Raw genomic sequence first — 26,900 nt, 5'->3', positions numbered from 1 at the left:
GAGGAAGTAGGACTGATCCTCCCTCATTATCTTGGCATCCCACGTGAACTTGGAGTCATGACTGCTGCCTTGATTGGTCCAAACTCTGGTATGATTTTTCTTGTGCTCATTTCTCTTGGTGCCGACCTGACTACAGGTGACTAAGCAAGTGGTTGTTTACAAGCTGGGTTAGTTTAGCTTTAGCACATTCTTCTTGCTCGAGGCTCTGATAAATGCTGCTGTTGATGAATTGTATGTGCACTGAGCACTCGTTATGAAGATATTAGGAAGTGTTTTCTCTACAGTATTAGGCCCTGGATCTAGGCCGCCTCTGAGTGTCTTCCCTCAGCAGTGGGTAAACTACAGCTTGTCCCCTACATATCAGAGTTTAGGAAGCAGGGCTTCTATAGTCTGAAGGCGAGCTTCTCAGGCAGACCTCACTTTCTCACTTTCTATAATTTAAACCCTGCAGCACCACAAAACCCTGCAGGCACCACAACATCTGAATTAATCTAAAAATCTGGGTTGTCAGGGTCTGGGCAGTTGGCCACCCAAGGGGTAGCGGCAAGGTTCAGTTTGCATCTGGGTTCAGCTCCAGCCTTGTTTTTGATGCCAGCACTAAACTTGGACCATATGATGTAAAGGCTAAAACAAAGTGCTCCTGAGCAGGTGCAAAGTGCATTTCCCTCGCCATTGAGTAACTGCAGAGTGCCCTCATACCAGGGATTAAGGAGAGAATGGGGTTTCCAGACAGACTTGAGCCTTATCTCTCTCTCTACAGATTATGGAAAGCAGTCACTGAACTATTGGGCTTGGGGGGGGGTATCTTGAACTGAAAAACAAAGAACTCTGTTCTTTATTTACCAGAAAGCCCAGAGAATCTATGTGCTAGCACGCCACCGTGTGGTCGTTTTAAAGCCATGTTATGAGGCCATGAAAACTACATGTTCCAGTGGACCTTAGTGACAGAGTGGCAGAGCATTGCATGGTGGGATATGTAGTTTTAATAGACTGCTTCCCCTTCACCCACCTTTGAATACAAGGTTTAACGGGGGGGGGGGGCTCCCCGAGGAAGGCATTAGCAGTAACTAGGGAGACAAGAGCTCATTCCTGTTCCCATTGCCGAAACCTGCTTTGCACAATCATAGATTGTGAGCCCTTCAGGGACGGGGTTCCATCTTATTTGTTTGTTATATCTTTGTGTAAAACGCCCTGAGCCATTTTTGGAAGGGCAGTATAGAAACTGAATGAATGAATGAATATAACAAAACCACTTGCAGGTGCTAACTAGTGTTCATTAACTATGATTTTTAGATGGCTATAGGGAAGCCTTGATTTGGCTAAAAGAGAGGGAAATCATGGGGCAGGACAGTGGATTTCCTTAAGACCCTCTCCTCCTTCCCACCATAAGTCAGCACTGCTAAAACACTCCCTCCTGCCTACCACTTTTCCTCGGCAAATGACACCCCTCCCCCTTGATTTTTCTTCATTACTCTGTGAGGAAAAGTCAGGTCTGGATTCCTGTGTTTTCTTTGTAACATGAGTGACTAGTATGGTTATGACCATTAAATAGACTTGGGTAGGTACATGCCAAAGGTGCAAAATCTACTCTCCCCCCCCCACTTTTTTTAAAACCAAAATACAAAGATTTTCTGCCCTGATGCCCTTGCTCTAGCTCTTGTCACACACACAAATGGCAGGGAGGCAATGAATGCAGGGGTGTAGAAAGGTTGGTGGTGACTCTGGGCAGGGACAGATTAAGACATGCTGAGGCCCTAAACTATGTGAAGCTTGAGGCCCCATGGCATTAAAAACAATTTTTTTAACAAAAGGGATAATAAAAATAATAAATGCTTAGTTTTTTCATAGATACTTGGTGAAGATGCAATGAAAAACTAATAATCTAAGAAAAACAGTTACCTTCCAATTTGCATTTACCATTTGCATTAGAAATACCTTTTATGGAAAATACTGTACATTATGATTTCTTTCTTTAACATTTTCAGAGATGCTAATGTACAAAAACACAAGTTCATCATTACTACATTGGAAAAGCAATTGTGTGTGTGTATGTGTGTGTGTGTCTCTCTCTCTCTCTCCCTGGGCCCATGAGGCCCTCCCTCCCTTGCTTGGAAATAGCCTGCTCTTTGCTCTCCCCTCATACCTCCCTGACTCAGGGGCAAGCTGCTGGCTCCTGATCACTGTGGAGAGTGTATGAAATTATTTGGAACATAGGAAGCTGCCATCTACTGAGTCAGACCATATGTCCATCTCACTCAGTATTGTCTACACAGACTGGCAGCGGCTTCTCCAAGATTGCAGGCAGGAATCTCTCTCAGCCCTATCTTGGAGATGCTGCCAGGGAGGGAACTTGGAATCTTCTGTTCTTCCCAGAATGGCTCCATCCCCTGAGGGGAATATCTGACAGTGCTCACACATCAAGTCTCCTTTCATAGGTAACCAGGGCAGACCCTAGCTAAGAGGAAAAGTCACGCTTGCTACCACAAGTGAGAGAAAGGGCATGCCAAGAGTGCTTCCCGCTCCCAAGTCTATATAGTTCTACAGCAAAGACACCAGGTGGGGATGGGGAAGAATAAGGAGGTGTTGCAGGGGAGGGGAACGACAAGGGGCCCCATCGCCCCTTCCTCCCCCAGGGCCCACTTCAACCTTGCTATGTCCTTGATACACAGAATGGCAATGTTGTACTTAACAAAATGTATGTATGATAATTGCGTTGTTTTATACACACTTTAGATACAGTTCCAAACTGTTCAGGGCTCTCTGTTGTTTTAACCAAGCAGCCTTGCAGGTTTCTGTATCCTGGCTTTTGCCCCGCCTCCTCCTGCATTCCAGGATGTTTCCTTTCTAAATGTAACATTAAAACAACACTAGCTCAAAATCATCACAGTAATAAAGCACACACTCCCCCCCCCCTTTTATTTTTCCAACCCATTATGTAGGAATGTTGTCATTTTCTATATTCACAGGCCCCTCGTAACGTGAAGCCCTAAGCTGTAGCTTATTTAGCTTGTACCTAAATCTGACATGGACCCTGGGGGCTAGATTTAAGGATAGGCATTCCCTTCACCTGTCTTCTTTGCCACTGTCTGCCTACCTTTGCCACACCTACCTGTTTTACCTAGTGCAGCCTGACCACCGTTCCCGAGCTGGCAGGGCTCTGCTGACCTGGTGGGATGGGGCTGCACTCGGAGTGGGTGCTCTGTCTAAGGCAGGGTTTCTCAACGTGTGGGTCCCCAGATGTTATTGGACTTCACCTCCCATAATTCCCAGCCCCAGTGGCCTTTGGTTGGGAATTATGGGAGTTGAAGTCCAATTACATCTGGAGACCCACACATTGAGAATCCCTGGTATTATCGGGCTTTGTTTAGCAGGGCAACACTTGTGATGTATCATGTAGCACTATTTACAAACGCAAAAACAGAGTTTCTTGATGTAATACAAGGTAACACTGCATGTATCCAAAGGGACTCCGGAAGGATTTGGCATGTACTGACTCTTGACTTTCCTACTGACATCTTTTCTCCCAACTCACCCCCCTCTGAAATCTGCAACAGCATTCCTGCTTCCCTCCAAAATCACACCATTTACTCAGCTACAGATGTATGAATACTGCCCCACTCCCGTGATGGGGAGTGGGATCTTTGTCCTGGTCTAGACCAATGGATTTCTGAAGGAATGTTGCCTGCCCTTTCAGACTTTGTCTTATCCCATTTACGGTGCCATTTTGCTCTGATATGAGCAATTTCGCCCTTCAGCTGCAGGTCCTGGATTGAGCTGGAGGGGTTTTGTGGGCCAGCCCGTTTGATGCAAGAGCGTCAAGCATCTTGCAGCAGCAGGAGCATCACAAAACACAGTCATACTGTATAATGGGATTTCTTGGTCTTGCAAACAAGAGCCTTTGGAGTCACATGGTATGTAAATACATAAATAAATGAATAAATAATGGTTAGTTAATTGTTTGAATTTCTACACAGGTCTTGTCCACAATCACACTGTATCTGGAATAGGTATTCCGAGGAATACTTAAACAATTAGAAGTTGTCTCACATAATCTTGCACCAAAGCATGGTGCTTGTTGGCCTAGCATTGAAAACAGTCAACCCTACTACTACTACTACACCACTTTTCAACAAAAGTTTGCAAAGCAGTTTTAAAAAAAACCAAACAAGATTATTCCCTGTCCCAAAAAGCTCACAATCTAAAAAGAAACGTAAGGTAGACACCAGCAACAGCCACTGGAGGGATGCTGTGCTGGAGTTGGAGACGGCCAGTTGCTCCCCCCCCCATTAAATATAAGATAATCCTTACTTGGATGCAGGGACTATAATCAAATAGGGGGAGGGGCCCTCCAGCTGAATGACAGCTTGCTCTTTGTTCTCCCCCTCTTGCCTCTCTGAAGAAGTTTAGGATGTGGGAGGGCAGGGACCCATCATAACCTTTTGTCCTAGGACCCACTCCAACCTTGTAACACCCCAGCCTGGATGAATGCACAATGATCCTAAGCAAAGTAGATTTGGAGAATAATATGTCTACAACTATACATTACCGGAGCCCCAGTTTTGGACATGATTTCTTCAGACAGAATTCAGTGGTCATCCTTAGTGCCAGGGGCGTAACTATAATAGGGCAAGGGGAGACAGTTGTCTGGGGGCCCACTGCCTTGGGGGGCCCCCAGAGGCAAGTCACCTGACTGACTCCCCCAGCTGCGCACCCGAGCGGACTTCTTTCAGTTGTATTCATCCTCTGAAATTGATGTGAGTGTTAAGACCTGGAGCTACCAGAACAGCATGTCTTTCTCTAGTACCATTAAATGACTTGCATCGTCCACAATTTACAAAACCTGTTTAAAAATAATTTAGGATGATGTTCTATTGTGGCACATAGGTGTATGTATATGTGTGTGTGTATGCTTTTTGTTACCACTAATCAGCCTCACTTAAGATTTATTTACTTCATGAGCTGAGTTTCAGTGAGGGGGGGCCCATTTTAAAATCTTGCCTCTGGGCCCACTCCAACCTTGCTACGCCCCTGCTTAGTGCTAACTTCACAGTGGTGTGGAAGGGAGGTCTGAGATGACGGCTCTGTTAAAGGTGGCATAATAAAAAGGGACGTGGAAGGTGGAGTGGGGGAAGGAAGCACAGCTGAAAAGGGGTCTGGTCAATGAAGACCGGTGAGCAGATGGATGGGCACGTGGCCAGGCTTCGAAAATGAAGGAAACAAGCTTAAAAATCTCATAACAGGCTAGCCCAGGGGGTTCCCAACCTTGGGTCTCCAGATGTTGTTGGACTACAACTCCCATAATCTCTCTAGCCATTCTGGCTGGGGATTATGGGAACTGTAGTCCAACAATATCTGGGCATCCAAGGTTGGGAACTCCTAGACTAGCCTATGCAGTCAAGAGAGCCCATGTACTGTAGAAAGCTTGCAAAGTAGGATTTCAGCTATCTCTGGCTGAAATCAAGCCTGTGATGAGTTAAATCAGACCAGCCTGTTTTTGAGTGTGTGTTTTGTGGCGGGGGGGGGGGGGGGGGAACCAGGCAACAGTTAGCAGTTCCTGCCACCAGGTAGCAGCAGAGGCTAAGAACTGCAATATAGCCACCTGTTTCCCAATACTGTCCCTGAAGCAACCTTTTAAGTTGCACAGGATGCTTCCTCAGGCTTCATGTCCTTTACAGTCAGTACTTGGTCCACCCAGCTCTGTATTGTCTACACTGATTGGCAGCGGCTTGCCAAGGTTTCAGGCAGGAGTCTTTCCCCACCTTACCTGGAGGTGTCAGGGAGTGATCCTGGGACCTTCTACATGCAAGCATGCAGATGCTCTCCCAGTGAGTTACGGCCCCATCTCCCAAGAGGAATATCTTACAGCACTCATCCAACTGCAAACTAAGGGAGACCCAGCTTAGCAAAGGGGACAGTTCCTGCTACTACCAGAAGACCAGCTCTCCTCCCCATGCTACTTTAGTCCAACACTGATGTGTGACCACATGTGGTCTGCTGACCTTAGGAACAGGTGCTATTAGCCCACTAGCTTCAGCTGTGAGAAGACACACCTGGGTACAGCTGCCACCTGAGCGTCCAAGGAGAGTGTGAAGGAATAACTCCTTCCCTTTATGTTTTGAACATTATTGCCTTTGTATTGGTTTGTTCTATGTTCCCACTGGTTTTGTAAATCTTTGCAAGGGTTAAAAGGGTGCAGCCTCTGATTGACAGCCGAGTCTGAGGTAAAAAGTTGTGTTGCTGCTGCGTTTTGGAGGGAACGTATCTAAGTGATCTGGTTGGTTGTCTCCAGGCAGAGACAAAAGGTTCTGGTTGCCTGAAGTAGGAATCATCCTGTTTGGTTGGTGTACACCTCTTCGGGGTGGGGGGGAAGTGAATAAGAAGTAGGGGTGTGCAATTCGATTCAGCTTGAATTGGTGGCAATTTGCAGATTCAACTTCAAACTGAATCACCCTCAAAACAGAGGGCCCGATTCAGGGTCGAAGCGAATCACTCCTGATTCAACCCAAATTGATCTGGGTGATCTGAGCACCATTTTGAGGCATGTATTGCTGGAAAAATAGGCCTCAAAATGGCCCTTTCCCTTGGGAAGGGCTGATCTACCAATTGGGGTTGGTGGGTTGACCAGCCCTCCATTCTGGACTTAGTGCGTCTGCCCACCTCAGAGGATCTGGTCTACCTGGTCCAGTCCTCCAAGGCAGACAGATGCACCAAGTCCAGAACGGAGGGCTGGTCTACCCACGGACCCCAATTGGTAGACCAGCTTTCTCAGGTAAAAAGTGCCATTTTGAGGCTCATTTTTCAGCAAAATGGGCCTCAAAATGGTGCTCAAATCACCCGAAATTATTTGGGTGATTCCAGGGTGATTAGTTGAGACAGCCGGCCAAACTGGTTGTTCTCAACAAATCAATGTAATAGTTCCGTCATTCGATCCAACCTCAAATCAAATTGCAGCATTTAATTTGTGCAGACCCCTCAGAAAAAGAGAGATTGGAGAGAAGAAGCAGTGGACTGCTGCAGGCTCAGTCTGGCCCACAGGGCAACGGGGCATATTCCCAGTGCGTCCTACCCACATGGCGCCCCTGCGCCCCAACTCCTTTTCTGCTCTAAACCTGGCGCCCTCCCCACATTCCACCGCCCTCTCAGTGCCCCCAGCCCAGCCCTGGACTGCTGTGTGAGCTGAGAGGCTGGAAGGTTGAAAGACCAGTATCTGAGTAGGATTGGGCTGAAGCTGCTGGGGAAATTAGCAGGGAGGGAGCTGGGCCTACCGGAAGCTAGCAAGTTGGTTCGTCCTATAGTTTTAAATGGTGCTCTTGCCTAACTGAATGTTTCCCTGTTTGTTTCTGTACTGGTTTTTGGATTTTTGAAAATGTGACTACTGTAAACTTACTGTTTTTCCATTACTTTACCATTGCCTCTGTCTCTTTTTTGTTACCACCTCATGCCTACTTGCTCTATTGATTTACCACACTACTGGAAAATGCACTTCCTAACTAAATTAGAGCCTTCCCTTCTTTGGATGTTTTTAAGAAGGACCTGAAAACATACCTGTTTAGCAGTGGGGCATTAAGGCTGGGCGGGCAGGGCGAAGGAGAGCCCACTGGCCAAGGCAGGAGCCCCCCCCCACTCATGCTTTCCTGCAGGCTGGTGGGGGGAAATCCTGCTGACAGGGAGGAAAGCAGGGAGGGAGGCAGAGAAAAGTTAGGGCAAAAAGAATAAATCAGAAACAACAGGAAGCAGACAGCAGGGCAAAAGGAAGAAACCAGAAAGGGGGGGGGGGAAGAGGCAGAAAGCAAAAGTGGGGTGAAAGCAGAAGCAGAAATGGGAGGAAAGAAGGCAGGGGCCAAAAGACAGAAAGCAGAGAGCAGAAAAAGAGGGGCAGGTGGAAAGGAGAAAGAGAGGGACAGAAAAGAGAACTCAGGGGGGGCGGGGAGCCAGGACTTGCATCCCCTGCTGAGAAACTCAAATTTACCAGTACAGGAAGGCAGCAAATCCTCCAAACAAAGCATGGAGCTTCCTGAAGCCCTTCCTCCTTGCCTGTTCTTTCCTTCCTTGGTCTTATTGGCTGGAACAGCCAGCTAATCAAGCTGTTCCAGCCAGTCTGATTCCTAGGGGGCGCCGGCCTGACATTGACCTCTCCAGGATTTATTTATTTTTTTTAAACGTTAAAAATACACTTCCTGGTGACTTCACAGGCTGTATTTTCTATCTTTTAAATTTATTTTTAAAGTTCCTAGAGTGGTCAGTGCCAGGCTGGCACCCCCCAGGGATCAGATTGGCTGGAGCAGCTTGATTTGCTGGCTGTTCCCACCAAGGAAGGAAGGAAGGAAGCAACAGGCAAGGAGAAGGGGCTGGAGGAAGCTCCATGCATTTGCGAGATTTGCTAACTGCCTGCCTGCACTGGTAAGCTTGAGTTTCTCTGGTAGCTTGTTTGTTTGTTTTGTTTGTTTGGTGGGAGGGGGGCACAGGCCGCCCCTGCCCTTACTGGTGAGCAGCCTCTGCTGCTCAGGCTTTTAGTATATAGCTTTAAAGTTTTAGGTTTTAAGAGTTTTTCTCTGTATTTTAAACTGTTTTAATTGTGTTAATGTTTTAATTATTGTGTCTGTAGACTGTGAACCGCCCAGGGACTTGCATATGGGGAGGTATTGAAATGTGTTAAATAAAAATAAGTAAGTAAATAAAATAATACTGAGGGGGTGGGTTTTATTTTATTATTATTTCTTGTTTACACAGTCAGACAGGTGTTATTGACTGGTTTGTTTTATCCAGACATCGAGTCCTTCCCAAGGACCTGGGATGCCAAAATTTTATTGTCCATGGTTATAGATATCGTTGCAGAATATAGGCTGTTCCCAGTAAAGCTGCTTTTTGTAATTGGCTGATGGTGATTTCTGTGGCCCCGATGGTGTTGAGGTGCTCTTCAAGGTCTTTTGGAACTGCACCCAGGGCGCCAATTACCACTGGGATTATTTGGGTCTTTTTCTGCCACAGCCTTTCAATTTCAATTTGTAGATCTTTGTATTTGGTGATTTTTTTCTATTTCTTTTTCTTCTATTCTGCTATCCCCTGGTATTGCTATGTCGATTATTTTGACTTGTTTTTCTTTCTTCTCAACTACAGTTATATCTGGTGTATTGTGTGGCAGATGTTTGTCTGTTTGCAGTCGGAAGTCCCATAATATTTTTACATCTTCATTTTCTTCAACTTTTTCAATTTTATGGTCCCACCAATGTTTGGCTACAGGTAGCTTGTATTTTTTGCAGATGTTCCAGTGTATCATCCCAGCTACTTAGTCATGCCTTTGTTTGTAGTCAGTCTGTGCGATCTTTTTACAACAGCTGTTTAGGTGGTCCACGGTTTCATCTGCTTCTTTACAAAGGCGGCACTTGCTGTTTGTTGTGGATTTTTTGACTTTTGCTCTTATTGCATTTATTCTTAGTGCCTGTTCTTGTGCAGCCAGTATTAAACCCTCTGTTTCTTTCTTCAAGTTGCCATTCTTAAGCCATTGCCAGGTCTTGGTGATGTCTGATTTTCCACTTATATTGTGCAAATATTGACCATGCAGTGGCTTATTTTTCCATTTTTCTGCTCAGTTCTTGACTTGTTCTTTCTTGTAGGTCTGCTTTGTTTCATTGGTGTTGAATAGTTTCACGTTATTGACCATTTGAAGTGCATCTTCTTCACTGTCCTTGATATATTCTTCAAGGCCTCTTTTCTCCTCTTCTACTGTTTGATGGACTTGCAGCATTCCTCTTCCACCTGAGCTGCGAGGGAGGTAGAGCCTATCTACATCACTGCGGGGGTGCAGAGCATGATTGATGGTCATGATTTTCCTGGTCTTACGATCTAGCGTCTCTAGCTCTGCCTGGGTCCAGTCTATTATTCCTGCAGTGTATCTGATAACAGGTATAGCCCAGGTGTTTATGGCTTGTGTGGTGTTCCCGCCATTGAGTTTGGACTTGAGGATTTTTCTAACTCTCCTGATGTATTCACATCCAATTTTTCTTTTAACACCAGTGTGTGCGATGTTATCAGCCTGGAGAATGCCCAAGTATTTGTGAGGTTCTTTCTCTTCCAGGTTCTTGATCTTGCTTCCATTGGGCAGTTCTATTCCTTCTGTTTTTGTTATTTTCCCTCTGTTCATTATTAATGCAGCACACTTGTCTAGTCCAAACTCCATTGCTATATCGCTACTGAATATACGGACAGTGCTTAGCAGTGATTCGATTTCTGACTGGGACTTTCCATATGACTTCAGATCGTCCATGTACAGCAGATGGTTGATTTGACTTGATGTTTTAGATGTTTGGTATCCGAGGCCTGTTTTGTTTAGTATTTGTGAAAGTGGGGTCATGGCGATTACAAACAACAGAGGGGATAGTGAGTCCCCTTGGAAAATGCCTCTTCTAATGCTAACCTGTCCAAGTGTCTCGCCATTGATTGTTAACTGTGTACTCCACATGCTCATTGCTTTTTTTTATAAATATCTGAATGTTTTTGCTGACACCAGTTGTTTCTAAACATTTTAGTATCCATGTGTGAGGCAATGAATCGAAGGCTTTCTTGTAGTCAATCCATGCAACACTTACATTGGTTTTTCTTCTCTTGCAATTTTCTAAAATCATTTTGGCAATCAGCAGCTGGTCTTTTGTGCCTCTGGTGTTTGGGCAATTTCCTTTCTGTGCAACTGGAAGCTGTTTGTTAGTTAATAAGTGTTGCATCACTTCATCTGCTATTATTCCAGTTAATAATTTGAACATGGTTGGCAGACAGGTTATCTCAGCGCTGGGAGGGCCCTTTAAGAGAGGCGGGGCCATCATTAAAGAGCTCTCTGGGGAAAGTGCTAGGAAGGACTATATTTACCAACGCTCTGCGCACACCTTTCAAGGTGGTGCAGGGGCTCAAGTGGGCTCAATTTCCCTTAAAGGAGCCTCCCCTTGTGCTGAGTGAAGTGCAGCTCATGCCTTCAAACAGTGCCAGGGTATTCTGTGCAGGATATTCTGCTTTGGCCAACGTTTTGAACAGGCCCAACAAACTATTAGTCAGGGAGCCACACTTAGGGTTTATGGAAGCCGCTACTGGCTCCGGGCCACAACAAGGGACTCCTAGTGTATGGATGGAAATGGCTCTTACTAAGCTTCTAAGCATCCCTCCCGCTCTGCATAACATTTCTTTCCCTTAAAGATCTTTGACATGGTTGATCTGTTCTCATCTTTCTGGATTGCAGCCCAGCTAGAATGTGACTGGTGTGGCCAGAATTTCACCCTCCTGGCCAGCTGACAGGATGTAAAATGAAAAAAAAAAAAAAGCCTATGTGTTCAATGGTTTAATATCCCTATTTCCTAGAAGAGGTCCTTAAAAAGAGGGTGGAGAAACAGAGATGGGGCCATTGCTGAGTGGCAGAGTTTTTGCATGCAGAAGGTCCCAGGTTCAGTAGGGCTGGAAAGGACTTCTGCCTGAACCCTTGGCAGGCTGCTGCCAGTCAGTGTAGAGAATTCTGAGCTAGATGGGCCAACGGTCTCTGACTTGGTGTAAGGCAGCCTCCTACGTTCCTATGAAACTAGACGGAGAATGCTTTGCACATGGTTGATGCTGCTTTGTTTATGTTGGGTTTTAAAGTGTTGTTTCCTGTCTGAAAGGAAAGGCGCTCTGCATATGGTTCTAGTCACTTTGCCCAGGAGGTCATGTAACAAAAATTTCTGCTCAAGGAGAAATCACTCCGCCTGAGATGCCAGAGTGTTTTTTTAAAATAAAAAAGAAGCAACCCCATGTGTCTATGACATTTACCGCATCGTGGAAGAACTGTCCTGCCTCGCCATCAAAAAGGATTTGGAAGGAGCAGTGGAGCGGCTCTTCTTTGTCTTGAGCTGATTTAATCTTAGGTGTAATGTGGGTGCTGTCCACTAGGTGCCACTATCTGCAACCTTAAACAACAGAGTTTTGTGACATCTCAATCATGCACAGATTTACTGAGGCAGGAGCTTTGTTTGTGCAGTGTGTGTATTTTGCCAATAAATGGTATCATCTGCCCTCCCCCCCCCCAAAAAAAACCCACACTTCCTCCAACAACTACCCTTCCCACCCCTGCTTTCTAGAGAATAAGCACTTTTGAAAACACAACCTCAACTATAGCCATCTCCTCTCAAGCCCAGGTCCACAGAAAAAAATACACTGGGTTCATCACACATTTACATTCTTATTAAGGTACACATAGTACAGGGTTGCACATGGACAATACTGTACTACGTGCACCCATAAAAACTGTATGTACACAGCTGGTGTGTCTGTGTGCAAGAAAGGTACACACCGAAGCAGGCAGCTGGGATTGGTTAGAGTACAGTTTCCTGAGTCACAGTTGTGTCCACCATCACCTATTCTGTGAAACATGTCCTGGTTATATGATGGGTGGAAAAGTATACATCTCAAATTTCAACTGTTGAAAATGATGCTTACTGCTGATCAGCAGGATTACCAGAATGGGAGTGGGTGGGGAGGAGAGAGAGAAAGAGAGAGATGCCATTTTCAGCAGTCTGAGATGAAACCTGAAATTAAGCACTGCCTCTATCTCTTGTAGTAATTTGGTGGAGAAGACTACTGTTCCCTCTAAGGCATGTGCATGCTCACACGGTTTTTTGATGTCCACTCAGTTAATCAGGAAGGTCCCACTCTGAATGCACATGTGCACACACTGTCTTGATACTACCGCCCTGCACACAGATGAAAAAAATTAGAACACTGGTGGAGACTAATTGCAAGTATGCAGTAGACAATAGAGCACCCCATACTGTGCAGGAAATGGCTAATCGAAGCGAGCGGTCTGTGTGCATTTCCGAGCCACTCTACACCTGCCTGTGTGGTTTGTGAAGGCGAGGCTGTTCCATGGCTAAGGAGTGCATCACCACCCTCTCATGGGAGTAAGAGCAATTTGACAATAGAACCAATTGCCCAGCCTGGGTGGGCTCTCCTCACTGGAGGTCTTAAGACAGAGGCTGGGTGGATGTCTGTTAGGGATACACTACTTTTGGACTGCCGGCACTTAGCAAGGACTCAATCTACACCATGAGTTCCCAACCTTGGGTCCGCAGATGCTGTTCCATTACAGTTCTTATCCTCCTCAGCCTTTGGCCCTTGTGGCTGGGGATAATGGGAGGGGTAGTCCACCACCACCTCCTGGACTACAAATCTCCTCCAATTCTATGGTTCTATGAGTCTGTGGACAAGATGGCCTTTTAGGACCTGCCAGTTCTAGGAATCCATGCGCTCAGTCCCAAACCACAATAACCATCACCATGATGTTTCTTGAGTGCTCAGCAGTTCACATATATTACTATAATCCTTATAACAACAAGCCTAGGAGTAATAGTAATAACGCTAAGAACATAAGACAAGCCCTGCTGGATCAGACCCAAGACCCATCTAGTCCAGCATATGTTTCACACAGTGGCCCACCAGATGCCTCTGGGGAGCCCACAGGCAAGAGGTGAGGGCATGCCCCCTCTCTTGCTTTCCTGCAACTGGTATTGAGAGGCATCCTGCTTCTGAGGCTGCAGGTGGCCCACAGCCAACAGACTAGTAGCCATGGATAGACCTGTCCTGCATGAATTTGTCTAAGTGGAGTCTAAGCCACACTGAATACAAATAAAGCAAGGATGAGCATTAGGTAGCTTGGGCTCTACTGGTAGCTCCCAGCCTTATCAGGCGTTTGGGTGTGCTTCTCCTTCCCTTCCCTTCCAGCCCAGACTGCAAAGCTGGCTGGCTGGTTGAGTGGGGGCATGGCTGTGCCATTTTAAATCTATCTCCCTTTCAGTGATTAGGCTTGGTTTTATGTTTTCTCCCGATAGTCTCCAGTTCCTTTCCCCACAAAGCAGCCTTTTTTGCTCTCCTCTGGTCCTGCAGCAAAATTTGCCTGGAATTAGAGCATTGATGTTATGGATTAAATCTCGTCTTTGCTCAATGATTTTTGTGTGTGTGTGTGTGTGTGTGTGTGTGTGTATAATATTTTATATCCCGCTCTTCCTCCAAGGAGCCCAGAGCGGTGTACTACATACTTAAGTTCCTCCTCACAACAACCCTGTGAAGTAGGTTAGGCTGAGAGAGAAGTGACTGGCCCAGAGTCACCCAGCAAATATCATGGCTGAATGGGGATTTGAACTCGGGTCTCCCCGGTCCTAGTCCAGCACTCTAACCACTATGCCATGCTGGCGCTGTCCTTATATAAATATATATAAATAATATATATATTTACAAACTCCCATTTTGTGACTGGCTCCACCTCCCAAAGACACCGTTTTGTGTCAGGCTCCACCTCCCCAAGCCGCTATTTTGTGCTAGTAGCCTATAATGGCGGCGCCGTTGCACAACTTGTGTAATTTTGGTGCTTTCACAACAGTGGTGCTTTCACAACAGCATGAGCAACAGCAACAGCTTTCACAACAGCATGATTTTTTGGTGCTTTCACAACAGCATGAGTAACATTGCACAGTATGTCAGCCTCTGTTACTTTATCTCCATATTACAGCTGGTGGAGGCTGGAGATGGTGTGATTTTAAAGCCGGTGTTATAGTGACTACTCAGTATTGGGTAAAACCATACTCGGCATAGAGGAACACAGGAAGAGTCAGACACTTGGTCCATCTTGCTCAGTACTGTCTACACTGATTGGCAGAAGCTCACCAAGATTTGAGGCAGGCATCTCTCCCAGCAGGGCAGAGCCACCACTGGGCGAACAGGTTCAAAGCCACCATTGGGCGAACGGCCTTGCCGCCCCAGACATGCCACCCACATCTGACGTCAGACCTGGGGGGCATTATTTCACTTGCAAACGGGGTGGCGTGGCCCCATCTGGGACCAAAATTGGCCCGCACTGCAATGGCTCTCCCTGCCTTTAAAGGCAGGGAGAGTCACTCCAGCTCGTACTGCCCAATGCAACATGGGCTGATCTCCCTCCCAAATGGGGCCATGCAGCCCCGTTTGCGAGGGAGAACATGCCCCCACATCTGATGTCAGACACGGGGAGTGGGCAGGGGGCTGCGGCGGCAGCCAAACACAGGTCACCACCACTGTCTCCCAGCCCTATGTGGAGATGCCAGGGATTGAACCTGGGTCATTCTGCATCGAAGGATGTTGATGTTTTTCTACTGAGCTATGGACCCATCTCAGATATCCAAGGGAAAAATATCTTACAGGGTGTTGTCACCCATCCAAATGCAAACCAAGGTGGACCTTGCTTCGCAGAGGGGACAATTCATGAATCCCCTCTGGTCTGTTTCCCAGACTATGGGAAACACCTATATTGGGCAGCAGCGATATAGGAAGATGCTGAAAGGTATCATCTCATACTGTGTGGGAGGAGGCAATGGTAAACCCCTCCTGTATTTTACCAAAGACAACCACAGGGCTCTGTGGTCGCCAGGAGTTGAAATCAACTCAATGGCACATTTTACTTTTACCTCCCCATGTATGCTCAGAAGTGGTCTTTTATTACTATGTTGCTTGGTCTAGGGATTAATGTGACCTTTCAAAGTGGCTTTATACCGAGCCCGACTCAGCTTAAGCCTTGCTTGGTGATGAGGGAAAAGCACCCTGCACATGCTTGGTGAGGGGGAAAAACACTCTGCATTCTGACCGATATTTTCCTCTTTGCTTTGCTCCAGACTGAGATTTGGCCAGTGCAACTAAGGCTCTGGCTCAAACGGAGAGCCATGATAAACAGTGAGCTCATAGTGAGTCTTTGTATGCTCAAAAGGGCACTTCCCTTCTTGAGTGCTTAATGTGCGCTGCTGCTAGTACTGAAAACAGGCAGGCAGTAATTGTTCTTTTTGCATCTGTCGAGCGGTGCTGAATGTCCGAGGATATATAGTCCCGGGCCACCAATCTTGCTCACAGGTAATACAGACACACTCCGCACATGGCCCGAGGCACGTGGTTCCTCAGAGCACTGAAACTCGGCCTCGTTCAGACAGGCTCACCCAATCACCGGCTGTAGCTAACGGACGAAGGACTGGAGCAACACGGCCCGGTTGCTGCAGGCTGAAGAGGCGGCTGGACTGGGGGCCGCGGCTCACACCCGCTTGGTCATACCGGGCGCTGCGCTAGGGGCGCTCGCTTAAAGGCCCGGCTTTCAGAGCGCGGAGCCCCAGTGGACTTCCCCGCCCTCCTGCTGCGCCACCGATGGCCGGCAGGGGGCGCGCCGATTGGTACCCCGGGATGCCGCTGCGGCTGCTGCAGGAGGAGCGGCAACGACGGGAGGGAGGGAAGGCGGGCCGGAGGCGCGGCCAGGGCGGAGGCGGAGCCAGCCGGGCGCAGCGAGCGCCGTCTTGGCCGGAGTCGAGGCGAGAAGGACGCGGAGTGAACCGGGCGCAGCAGCAGCAGCCGAGCCGGTGCCGGGAGAGGTGGTGTGCCAGCTGGCCGGGACGCCCCGCGCCTTTCTTGGCTGGGTGGGGGGTGGCTGGGTTGGGTGGGGGGGACTGGGTGGGCGGCAGGATTAGCCTTTTGGGGGATCGGCGTCCGTCCGTCCATCCATCCATCCATCCACCCACCCACCCATCCATCGGTCTCTCCCTCCGTCCGTGCGCCGCTGCCGCCTCACCAAGCGAAGCTCTCCATGTGCCTCCACGCCTGATCGCAGATCCGAGCCAAGGGGAGTCTGGACGGCGGCCCCTTAGCCCACCTTGCCCCCCGCAGCCCCCGGAGCCGAGCCGAGCCCGCCCTGCAGGACCTTGGACAGAAGCCGCGCTGCCGAGCCTGCCCCAGAAGCGCGCACCGCGGTGGGTACTGCTAAGCCGAGTGGCGTGGCCGGGGAAGAGCCAGACACCATCGCATCTTTACCCCTCCTCCTCCTTCTTCCCCACCCCTTGCGGGGGGATGCAGCAAAATGCGGGGAAGAGCCGGAGGAGAGGAAGGGATAGAAAGAGCTTGGGGGCTGCAATGCATGTAGAGATTCAGAAGGAAATGTGTCTTTGGAGGCTATTGAAATGGGGAACAATTGTGTCTGGGTTTAGAAACAACCAGTAATTCTGGTTTGAGGGCTGGTTGGTGGCCAGGCTTGATGATGATGAGTTTTAAAAATTCATAGGATGTGCATCTGTAATTATGTCAAACACATAACTGATACCTCTATAAATGTTCAGAAACAGAGAGAGAGAGAGAGAGAGAGTGTGTGTGTGTGTGTGTGTGTGTTGTGGCACCTTCAAGACGGCCTCATGTTTGTTTTGGTGGCAGGCACGTTCAAGGGCCAGGGCCAGATTTGTTGGGCATCTGGCAAAGTGGTGTCTGGACCATAGAAGCTTCTTCCACAGTCACGGTGGCCTCTAAGCCCTAGTCACAATGGCTGCTTCTAAGGTGCCACATGGGACTGTTAATATGTTTTTGCTGCATCAGACTAGTATGGCTCCCCTTCTGGAATACATGCACACAAGGTGTTTACATGTATTCAAACATACACACAGAGGCTGTATGTGGAGTTCTTTGTGTGCAGAGAGAGACTGGATGGCTGTCTCTCAGCTGCTCAGGTAGGACAGGATTTCAGGCCACGCAGAGGAGAGCAAGCTAGCTAGAATTGACACGTTTTGATGAGTCTGCGTAGAAATCATGGCTGGGAACACAGACCATGTTAGATAGGGATGGGGGAAGAGCGAGCACAGTCCTGAGGCACCATCAGAAACAGGGAGGCTTGTGCCACCAGGAGAAAATGGGGCCTCTGCTGATCTGAACCATTTTGCCTTTGGCAGGTCCGAGACCAAGCAGTAGAGGCAGCGGCGTACAGGAGGGGCTGTTGAAGCAGACACCCCCCTGCCTCGGCACTGACGGCACGCTGACGGCTCCCGGCTCTGTGGGACGCATCGTTCTCCCTGCCCCAGTTGCACCATGGGCACCGTGCTGTCCCTGTCGCCCAGTTACCGGAAAGCGACCCTCTTTGAGGATGGCTCGGCCACGGTGGGGCACTACACTGCTGTCCAGAACAGCAAGAACGCCAAGGACAAGAGCCTTAAGCGCCACTCCATCATCTCGGTGCTGCCTTGGAAGCGCATTGTGGCCGTGTCGGCCAAGAAGAAGAACTCCAAGAAGGTGCAGCCCAACAGCAGCTACCAGAACAACGTCACCCACCTCAACAACGAGAACCTGAAGAAGTCCCTCTCCTGTGCCAACCTCTCCACCTTCGCTCAGCCTCAGAGTGCCCAGCCTCCGGCCCCCAACAACCAGATTTCGAGCTCCAAGAGCACCCTCTCCTCCATCAAGAAGACCCCCCACCCTAACTCCAACTCATCCGGCACCCCCAAGAGGGTCATTGTCCAGGCCTCAACCAGCGAGCTGCTCCGTTGCCTGGGCGAGTTCCTTTGCCGACGGTGCTACCGCCTGAAACACCTCTCCCCCACTGACCCGGTCCTGTGGCTCCGTAGCGTGGACCGGTCCCTCCTGCTGCAAGGGTGGCAAGACCAAGGCTTCATCACTCCGGCCAACGTGGTCTTTCTGTACATGCTTTGCCGGGACGTCATCTCTTCCGAAGTAGCCACGGACCATGAACTGCAAGCCGTCTTGCTGACCTGCCTCTATCTCTCCTATTCTTATATGGGCAATGAGATCTCCTACCCTCTCAAGCCCTTCCTGGTGGAGAGCTGTAAGGAGGCCTTTTGGGATCGCTGCCTGTCTGTCATTAACCTCATGAGTCCCAAAATGTTGCAGATCAACGCCGACCCGCACTATTTCACTCAGGTCTTTGCTGACCTGAAGAACGAGAGCAGCCAGGAGGAGAAGAACAGGCTGCTGATTGGCCTGGACCGGTGAGCTTCGCTCTTGGCCATATGGATGAAGGGGAACAGTACATTTTTCCTTCTTTTCTGTTGCTTTTGTTTTCAAAACAAGCCAGGACACAAAGATTAGGTTGGATGGGCCTGAGGGAGGACCGAGACGCCCTTTCTTCTCCACTGAACAGTTATCAGCTTGGCTTCCTGGAAGCGCTGTTACAAAAAAGATGGGGGGAGGTGTATTGGAGGCTTGCCGGAGCTGAACGCCTGTTTGGTTTTCTGTTTCACTGCATGTGGCAGATACGGCTTCCTCTCTACTCCACTTATTGTAAACAATGAGAGGGCGAGCAGGAGTGGAGAATCAAGCACAGCAATGCAAGACCAATGCATCTCAAGCCCCATTGCTTTTGCCTAAAAGATCTGTGAATTGGGGCGGGGGGGGACCATCTTGCACTTCTTAACTCCTCGCAGCGGATTGCAAAGGAGAAGAATAGCATTTACAGTCCCTAAGCGGAGAAAACAAACCCAGGCACCCAATCCAGGAGACGTTCCAGCACCCAATATTCCATAAAAGGGATCAAAGAGTGGGATTTTCTCTTCTTTTTAAAAAACCCAATTACCTTGCACACCAGTTGGAGCAAAATGACAGCAAAACAGTATTCCGTTCCAAAATGGACTCTTATTGCATGTAAACATGTGGTTATACTGAGAAGCAGGAGAAGTGAGCGAGGAAACGGCGAAACATAGACAACATATACCCACATCCTTCTGTCACATTTACCACTTCCTTCCCTGGGGGCCAACATCTTGAATTCTGTAGGGCCCATCAGTGTCAGAGGGTACAAGGTGAGATTTGAGGTAATTTCCTGTTGAAGTATTCAAGCAAATAAGAGGACCAGTATGGAATGGGGGCTGATATTAAGCCCATTATCCCAGGGAATGGAAATCCAGTTGGTATTAATGTCGCTGGCAAATTGATTGGGTGGGCACGTGATATTGGTTTGGGTTTAATTTTCATTCCCCCCCCTTTTGCATAGTATAACATGACTCTTTTGGAATAGGGTGACCATGATTCTGTAGAGGCCTTATGAGGAGCTGGAATAATGGTCCCCTACCAGCTTCATTTCCCTAGACAATGGAAGGGTCATGTCAATTACTGTTTCTCAATAGCACTAGCTCGTTATCATGCATAAGATTTGGTGCTGAACCCCAATACAGCTCAAATCATGGCGCTCTCACCCCTGCCCCCATCCAGGAGTGGAAAATTCCTAAGCAATTAGCTGGTCAGCCACCTAAACATTTTATGAAAAAGAAGGGGGGGGGAACCCACTATAGACTGGTAGGATGGGGTGGGGGTGCGGGGAGGGGAGAAGAAGGGATTCCAGAGCAGAAGAATGAAAACTACACTACAGCCTTGAGAACAGATTGTGATTAAAGCATTCTTTGTAATATAAAATGGCAGCATATGCAAAAGTTACATAGATTTTGTATACTGGAGTTTTATATTACATATGTATTTATATTACATTTCTCTTCAAACACAATGTGTTCTCAAGATCCTAGGTTTTGCACTTTTGAACCCTAAAACTATGATGCCAAGACCTACAAATTTCAGTATCTCCCCGCCCCTCCCCCCACACCCTTGGCACCTAAATATTGGATATTGTCTCCTCAATCTTAATTCTGATGCTTAGGATTTTAAATCATCTTGTTTAGCCTATTAATTTTCTAAACAGGGAGGGGTCCAAATATTTCTGATCAGTTAGCTTCAGGGATGGTAGATGTGTATAAAATTGTGGGTGTGTGTGCAGAATAGATCCACTGAATTTTGCTCGATTAATGACATTGTATATTAATTGCCAACATTCCAGGTCTAGGATTCTGCTGAAGAAGAGGTCAACCCCATTTGGTTTGGAGGGGCTCTCTTCTCTGTTGAAGTTCTCACAGGCTGAGAAGTAGAAAGGACAAAAGGTGAAAACACTTTGCTGTTAAGGTGGCTAGCAGACAAAAGGCCAAATGAGAACTGTTCTAGGGCGTGCTCTTCCCAGCCTGGTGTTATGGATGCTGGCATTCTAGCAGAAGGCAGAGGGAGGGCTGTATTTAATGTTCAGTGGGGTAACCTGCAATTAACGTCAAAGCCGCAAAGCACTATGAAAAATGTAGGAGGAACTGAAAAAAAAGCTGTGAAATTTAAAAAGGTCTAAGCTGAGAGGTTTGAAGTAGACAAGTGAGGCCTTGTGAATACTAAACAGCTGCTGAATTTGCTACGGCAAGTCGCCTCTAAAGCTAGGCCTCTGAATCTGAGCCATTAAAAGTGAGACACTGACCGTTGAGCTTGAGCGTTGGATTCAAAGCAGGGGAACTTAGTGTCACAAGGGAGGGTTCCCAGAATGGATGGGGAAATGGGGGTGTATAGATTTCTATTGCATGCCCATTTGCTGCTCCAAAATGGATGGCACATGTATCATTTCAGCCTCCACTGTTGACTTCAGTGTTCCTTGCCTAGCTTCTTCGCTGGCACTTGGAACACCTTAGAGGCTCAGACTAGACTCGGGTCTGTGTGCCTGAACAAGTCATTTCCTTACCCTTTAAAAAAAATCTCTCCCCCCTCCCAATACACTATTTTTTAATATAAAAAGGGAAATTCAAGTTTTGCTCATGTGGTTCTGAACGATTAAGGGAAGCAAATGTGATTGGGTTGTATGACTCTGTGAGAAAAACTGTCTTGTTCTCTTTAGAGTCCTGAAGCTTATGTATTTACTGGAGGTTTTTTAATAGAAAAAGAGAGAGGATAAACTGATATACTTGAGTACGCAAGAGCGATGAATGGATTTTTAACATGCTGCTATATGAAATGGATACTTTTAGAACAAAATCTATGCTAATGACAAGGGAAAAGATCCTTCTTCTGTTCTTTCATCATTGCTTTACAGTGATGTTGTGCATGCCAAAAGCAGCATTGTGCATCTTTGACAATGGACAAAACCATAGAACAGTTGGGTGTATAAAAAAAAAATTAAAATTAAGTCACCATGCACAAGTTCCAAGCACATTGTCCCGCTGCCATCTAGCCCCTACGATTGTCTGTCAGTTATAGATTTTCATCTCAAGACTTCTAGATCTTTTCTGATCTTAGCTGTACACATTTCTTAAGAGTTTAGTTCTGTTCTGAACCATTGTTAAATTTCAGAAGAAAAAAAATGAACGGAAAAAAGTGTGCCATTATTTTCACTTGAAATTCTTCATAACTGTACAGTTTTTGGATGGGGGGAAGAAGAGAAAACAGAAACCCTGCTAATTCTACATGTCTATGTATGTTGGTTTGGGTTTTTTTTTTTGGTTTTGGGGTTTTTTTTTAGTGTGCAATCTCTTCTGTAGATATTTGTTGACCAAAATTGGTATTATGATTATGGCTTATTATTGTTAATTTATAAAATTGTCTCTTTTTTGTATGTATGTGTATTATAGTGTGTTTGTAAGTATGTGAGGTTTATAAATATGACAAGACAGAGCTGTGTGTGCCTGTAACTTAACCCTCCCCCACCTTTATTTTTATTTATTTTTGTACTGTGCCGATTAAAAATAAAATGCACTGACCATCCATTACACAGATGGTTTTCGGAGATTGTTTTTGTTAATGGAGTTGTGCTATGCTGTCAGGGAGGTGCTAATGAGGGTGAAGACAATTGTAAATAACAGAGCCATCGGGGTATAATTGGATTTGCCTCAATGAAAGAGAGCTTACTACACAAGGGTCTTAAATCAAGGTTGAGTCACTAAGAATCACAGGTTTTCTCGCAGATGCTGTGTCGCGTATAACAAGGATATGTAGAGGGTGGAGCATTGTTCACTATTGGCCAATTTTCTGCACAAGGCTGAGTGGTTGCTGGGATTCTTGCAAAGGTTGCTGGGATGGGAGGGCATGATTTGGTCTTGCTAAGCACTACCTATGTTCTTAAGCAAGAGTGCAGACTCAGGCTCATGAAACACCCATTAATTATTCCTTAAGAGACCCTGAGCATGCATTTATGGTTTGTACATTTAGAACACTTTGGTGGACCACAAGAATGGGATTGGAGTTTACAAAAAGTAAATCACAGTTTAGGACTGAAGTCAGCCCAGCTTTGCATAGAGTTGTGGAGGATAAAATTAGCTCTAGTGGAAAGAAGCAGATAGGCTGAAAAAGTCTCATTGGCCTGGCTCTCACTGGCAAGAAAAAAACAAGGCTCCCCATGGCTTTCCTGGTGTCACATGGTGCATGAACCATGGGATAATTCATAAGAGGAACTATGTCTGGTTCATCCAACTAGTAACCTTTTCCTCCCCATTTCATTCTCGGCAATTAACAGTGCAAAGACCTTTAAGTGCATTTGGTCTCCCAGGCCATGATGCTTAAAGAGGGCATGCTTTTCCTCTTCAGCAGTTCAGGAGCTCTAAGTCATTTGCAGCATTCTGCACACAGTCTGTTTCTGGACTGGGTGATTTGTTCATTCTACTCAAAGTGACCTGAAAATTAGTTAAAAGGAGCAGAAGAGGAACTAGCAATATGCTAAAATTAAGGAGGCTTGCTGTCTGCTTGCAAGAAGCCTGTTTCCTAAAACAGAACTGGTGTGATGTTGTCACTGAGAGACTAAGCTGTGAATCAGGAATTCTCTGGTCTGAATCTTGCCTCTGCTATGAATTCATTAGGTAGCCATGAGCAAACTTCTCAGCCCTAGTCCCCCCACCTGCAATATGGGGATGATATATTTATACTTGCCTTACAGAGTTGTTTTAAGATGACATCATGAAAAATACATGTGAAGTGCTTTGTACACACAAAAAACACTATACAAGTAGTAAGCAGTTTTATGTTCTGTTCTTACCATTGGAACACACTGGGCATGATCCAGCAAAAAACTGGCAAGTTCCAGTTATTTCAATAAAATTAAGCTCATGCTTAACACAAAACCAGAGAGAAGCTTATTAGGGTATAAATGAGAATCCTTTTATTCATTTATTTATTGCAATTAATTATGTAAACAAAATACATTTTAATTATAACAAGGGTCCTTGCCCATATTTCTATATAAACCATACTTTTAAATGTTCATTACATTATTCCCCCAAGTTTAAAAATCAAACATACAATTAAGCAACAGTTAATTTATGGATAAAACCAAGACAATTATATTCTGATATGAATCAGAAAAGGCACAAATACTGTATATTCATTTAATCACGGCAAATACTTCATTACATATAATATAGCCAATCTTCCAGATTTGGAGAGACTTCCTCACCACACAATTTTATTGACTGCTGTCATTATTCATATAAAAGTGCTAATTAAAAAGCTTCTCTGACTAATTTGGCTGCTACGGAGGTTCGAGTTGGAAGGCACTCTGGCAATTAGGAGAGAAGCCGAGCAAGGGGCCAGGGTGAAGGTGGGTGGAGAGAGGCTTATCTTGCTACTGGCAACAGGGAAGGGAGTACAAACGCGTCGCCTGATTGGCAAGACTGGTCAAGAGCCCAACGTCCCTTTCAGAAAGAATGAAGGGGTCAGGCTCATCCCAAAGACCACTTGACATGTGTGGGAATTGATGTCGGGCTGGATAATGGGTGCCATCCAAGATGAATCAACGGTGGATTTCTAGCCACTAGTGGCTCAAGGTTTCAAACCATCTTCACCTCCACCCTTGACTAACAGGGCTGTACACATCAGCGCTCCAGCTGTTGTTGGACAACTCCTGGGGATGAGGGGAGTTGATGATGGCCCAACAATACGCTTCTCAATGGAAAGGTGCTCTGTGACGTTACAAGGTCCGGCTCTCACAAAACCCAGGCCAGTCACAGAGCAGGCAAGGACTGAGTCAGCAGTAGTGGTGATGGCCTCCCTTCACTGAAAGCTGAACAGCAAAGGAGGAGGAATCAGCTGACTTGGAGAGAGGCAGAGAGCTTCCTGACCAAGACACGACATAACTAGGAATGGCTCCCCCATAGGGACTACCTCTACCTCCCTGACTGGGGGGGGGAACTGATTTCCATGGGAGTGGGTCAGCTTGCTCCCCCAACTCGTGAATTTGGTAAGGATTTCCTTATCCTGCTTAAACACCTCAAAACACATTAAAGCCATGGTTCCTGCCCTCCCTGCTCCTCAAGCAGGGCACGTGCTATCATAAGGTAGCTGAATCCTGACCCGACCTGCAGCGTCAGGTTTTGTTTTATTTGGTGTGGGCCTTTTCCATTGGCCCTGGAATGGCACGTCTCCTCCCATGTTTCAAGATCCCGGAAGTGCTCTCCCCATCGCTGTCGAATAAAACTCGCTAATATGGAACAGGAAGAAACAAAAGCCTGTTAACAAGGCTGTGTCGCTGCTCAGCAAAGAGCTGTTATGACCAGCAAAAGGCAAATTACAAGGTGACGCTGGCTATGATGATGCCAGCCGCTGGACAAAGCACACTATGTACTGGTCTGGCCCAAGCCATGGGCTCCAATGCATGCACCAACAGCAGCATCTGATCACTGTTAAGGAGGATTGCACACAAAAGCAGGGGGCGGGTTACAAACGGATTCCAAAGCCGATGCTCTTCCCATCCTGGAGAAAGCATATAGTGCAAGGCTAGCAAAGTGCTGGGTTGCACCACAGCAGCCAATCCAGCAAAAGAGCCCACCCACTGCCTTCCCCCATGTGGCTGGGAGATTTAACCCAAAGCGACAGAATCCAGGGGTTCCAAGGCAGCATTCTCACAGGCACAAGCTCCTTGCAAGGAAAGATGCAAGGGGGTGGGGCAGACGGATGGGAAACTGAGGCCAGCCCCTGCTTTAGGAAAAAACCCATCCCTCCCCAGATATGGCTTGATTTTAAAACTGAGACCCGGCCTCTGTAAAACCCAGAGAGGCTCCCTGCTGTTTGCCCTGCCGCGCAGGAAGCTGGTTCCTCCCAATGGAACAATTCCATTCTACAGCAATCTCTGAGATCTGGGGGTTGAGGGAGAAATACTGGAAAGGGGAGGTGAAGCAGCAGGTCAGAAGAACCCATTAAGAGAAGGGCACTTTGGTACAAAATGACTCATAAGCTCTTTCTAAATTCATAGCTGGCATCATGGAGAGGCTATTGTAAGCTCCTGCTTGATGTGGGCTTTGGAGATGTGTGTCACAGACAGACATCTTTACAACCCTCGGCTTCTCCCACAGCCCTCCCCCCCCACCCCCCCTGCAAGATTCAAGGCATATGAAGAACGGGAGGCTGCTTACAGGGGGAAACCTTTCCCTTTTCTCCCTCCCCTTCGCAGAAGCAATGCTAATTCCCAGGCACGCAGAGAATGAAGCCTGTCCGATTCTTGGTGAAGTTCGGCTCTGATTGGTTGATTTTGGTTTCCACAGAGACGGTGCATTTCCGACCATGCAGGCTGCACTGGACTGGGTTGGTAATGCTCACTTGCAGGCGTCGCTTCTCGCTGCAGGGCGAGACAAACAGTAGAGAGAAGGGGTTAGGAGTGGGGGGGGGGCACACCTCTGCACAGGGCACTGCGGAGCAAGCTCTGCCATTAACCCCAGGGCCGCCTTGAACTTGAAAGATCACCCCTGTCACCTCCTAGCTGCTTGGGAGGACATGATTAACAACAGAGATTAGAACAGATCAGAAGGATGAAGGGCGGGTGGGGGGGGCGAGGAAGAGAGGACATTCCTTGAGCTACAATTCGGCAGATGAAAAGACAATAAGCAGGATGACAACTTTAAAAGTTGGCTTGTGGTAGCCAGAGCATTCCCAGACATGAGATCAGTGAAGGCAGGGTGTGTGTATGTGTGTGTGTGTGTGTGTGTGTGTGTGCACGTGTGTGTGATGTATGTACAGAAAACCATGTGGGTCAAGATGCACTACAGTCAAGTCTTTTTCACGCAACTGTTGCAGGCCCTTGCCCACAGTAAACCCATTGCTCAGCATGTCAATATTTTGCAGCGTTTTCTACAAGTGACTCCAAGGCTACACTCCAAATCATGGCTGACCCTCTCAAGCAATCTGCGCATGTACAAGTGAACGCTTGCTACACAAGTCTAGGGTTACACTGTTGTCCCTTAACTGGGCAAAAAAACACCTTCCAGAGAAGTGATTTCTGGTTATCTTAGGGACCGCCTGCTCCCAGCTGAATCTACTCACCTGTCTAGATCAGCTGGGAG

The 26,900-nt window shown here is 47.2% G+C and overlaps 2 protein-coding genes across 6 annotated transcripts in view; one reads left to right on the top strand and one right to left on the bottom strand.

Moving 5' to 3' along the window:
* Positions 1–22,348, top strand: CDK5R1 (cyclin dependent kinase 5 regulatory subunit 1). Of its 4 annotated transcripts, XR_008310133.1 has the most exons (3): positions 16,249–16,763; positions 17,727–19,586; positions 20,612–22,348. XR_008310133.1 is itself a non-coding variant. In XM_053263587.1 (2 exons), the coding sequence occupies exon 2, from the start codon at positions 17,863–17,865 to the stop codon at positions 18,778–18,780; it is 918 nt and encodes a 305-aa protein (XP_053119562.1). In that variant the 5' UTR covers positions 1–88; positions 17,727–17,862; the 3' UTR covers positions 18,781–22,348. The 4 variants fall into 4 exon arrangements, 3 of the variants coding, with proteins under 3 accessions (XP_053119562.1, XP_053119563.1, XP_053119561.1); XM_053263587.1 differs by lacking the exon at positions 16,249–16,763 and adding an exon at positions 1–88 and having other exon boundaries at positions 17,727–22,348; XM_053263588.1 differs by lacking the exon at positions 16,249–16,763 and adding an exon at positions 8,342–8,400 and having other exon boundaries at positions 17,727–22,348.
* Positions 22,349–23,702: 1,354 nt separating this feature from the next.
* MYO1D (myosin ID) overlaps positions 23,703–26,900 on the bottom strand; it is a 200,481-nt gene continuing 197,283 nt past the window's right edge. Inside the window, exons 22-23 of one of the 2 annotated variants that reach the window (XM_053264003.1) lie at positions 25,977–26,179; positions 23,703–25,045 (exon numbers count right to left, since the gene is read on the bottom strand). In XM_053264003.1, coding sequence (XP_053119978.1) covers positions 26,023–26,179 — 157 coding nt within the window. In that variant the 3' untranslated portion in view covers positions 23,703–25,045; positions 25,977–26,022. Of the gene's footprint in view, positions 26,180–26,900 lie in introns of both variants that reach the window. The other variant, XM_053264002.1, reaches the window with a different exon arrangement.

Source organism: Hemicordylus capensis, chromosome 6 (genome assembly GCF_027244095.1).
Source record: "Hemicordylus capensis ecotype Gifberg chromosome 6, rHemCap1.1.pri, whole genome shotgun sequence".
In the NCBI taxonomy this organism is placed as follows: Eukaryota; Metazoa; Chordata; class Lepidosauria; order Squamata; family Cordylidae; genus Hemicordylus; species Hemicordylus capensis.
The sequence above is the reverse complement of the archived record's forward strand: the minus strand, read 5'-3'. Positions and strand labels throughout refer to the sequence as shown.

Bases quoted from the DNA above. Each gene is read 5' to 3' on its own strand.
- CDK5R1 (XM_053263587.1), top strand. From the start codon at position 17,863: ATGGGCACCGTGCTGTCCCTGTCGCCCAGTTACCGGAAAGCGACCCTC.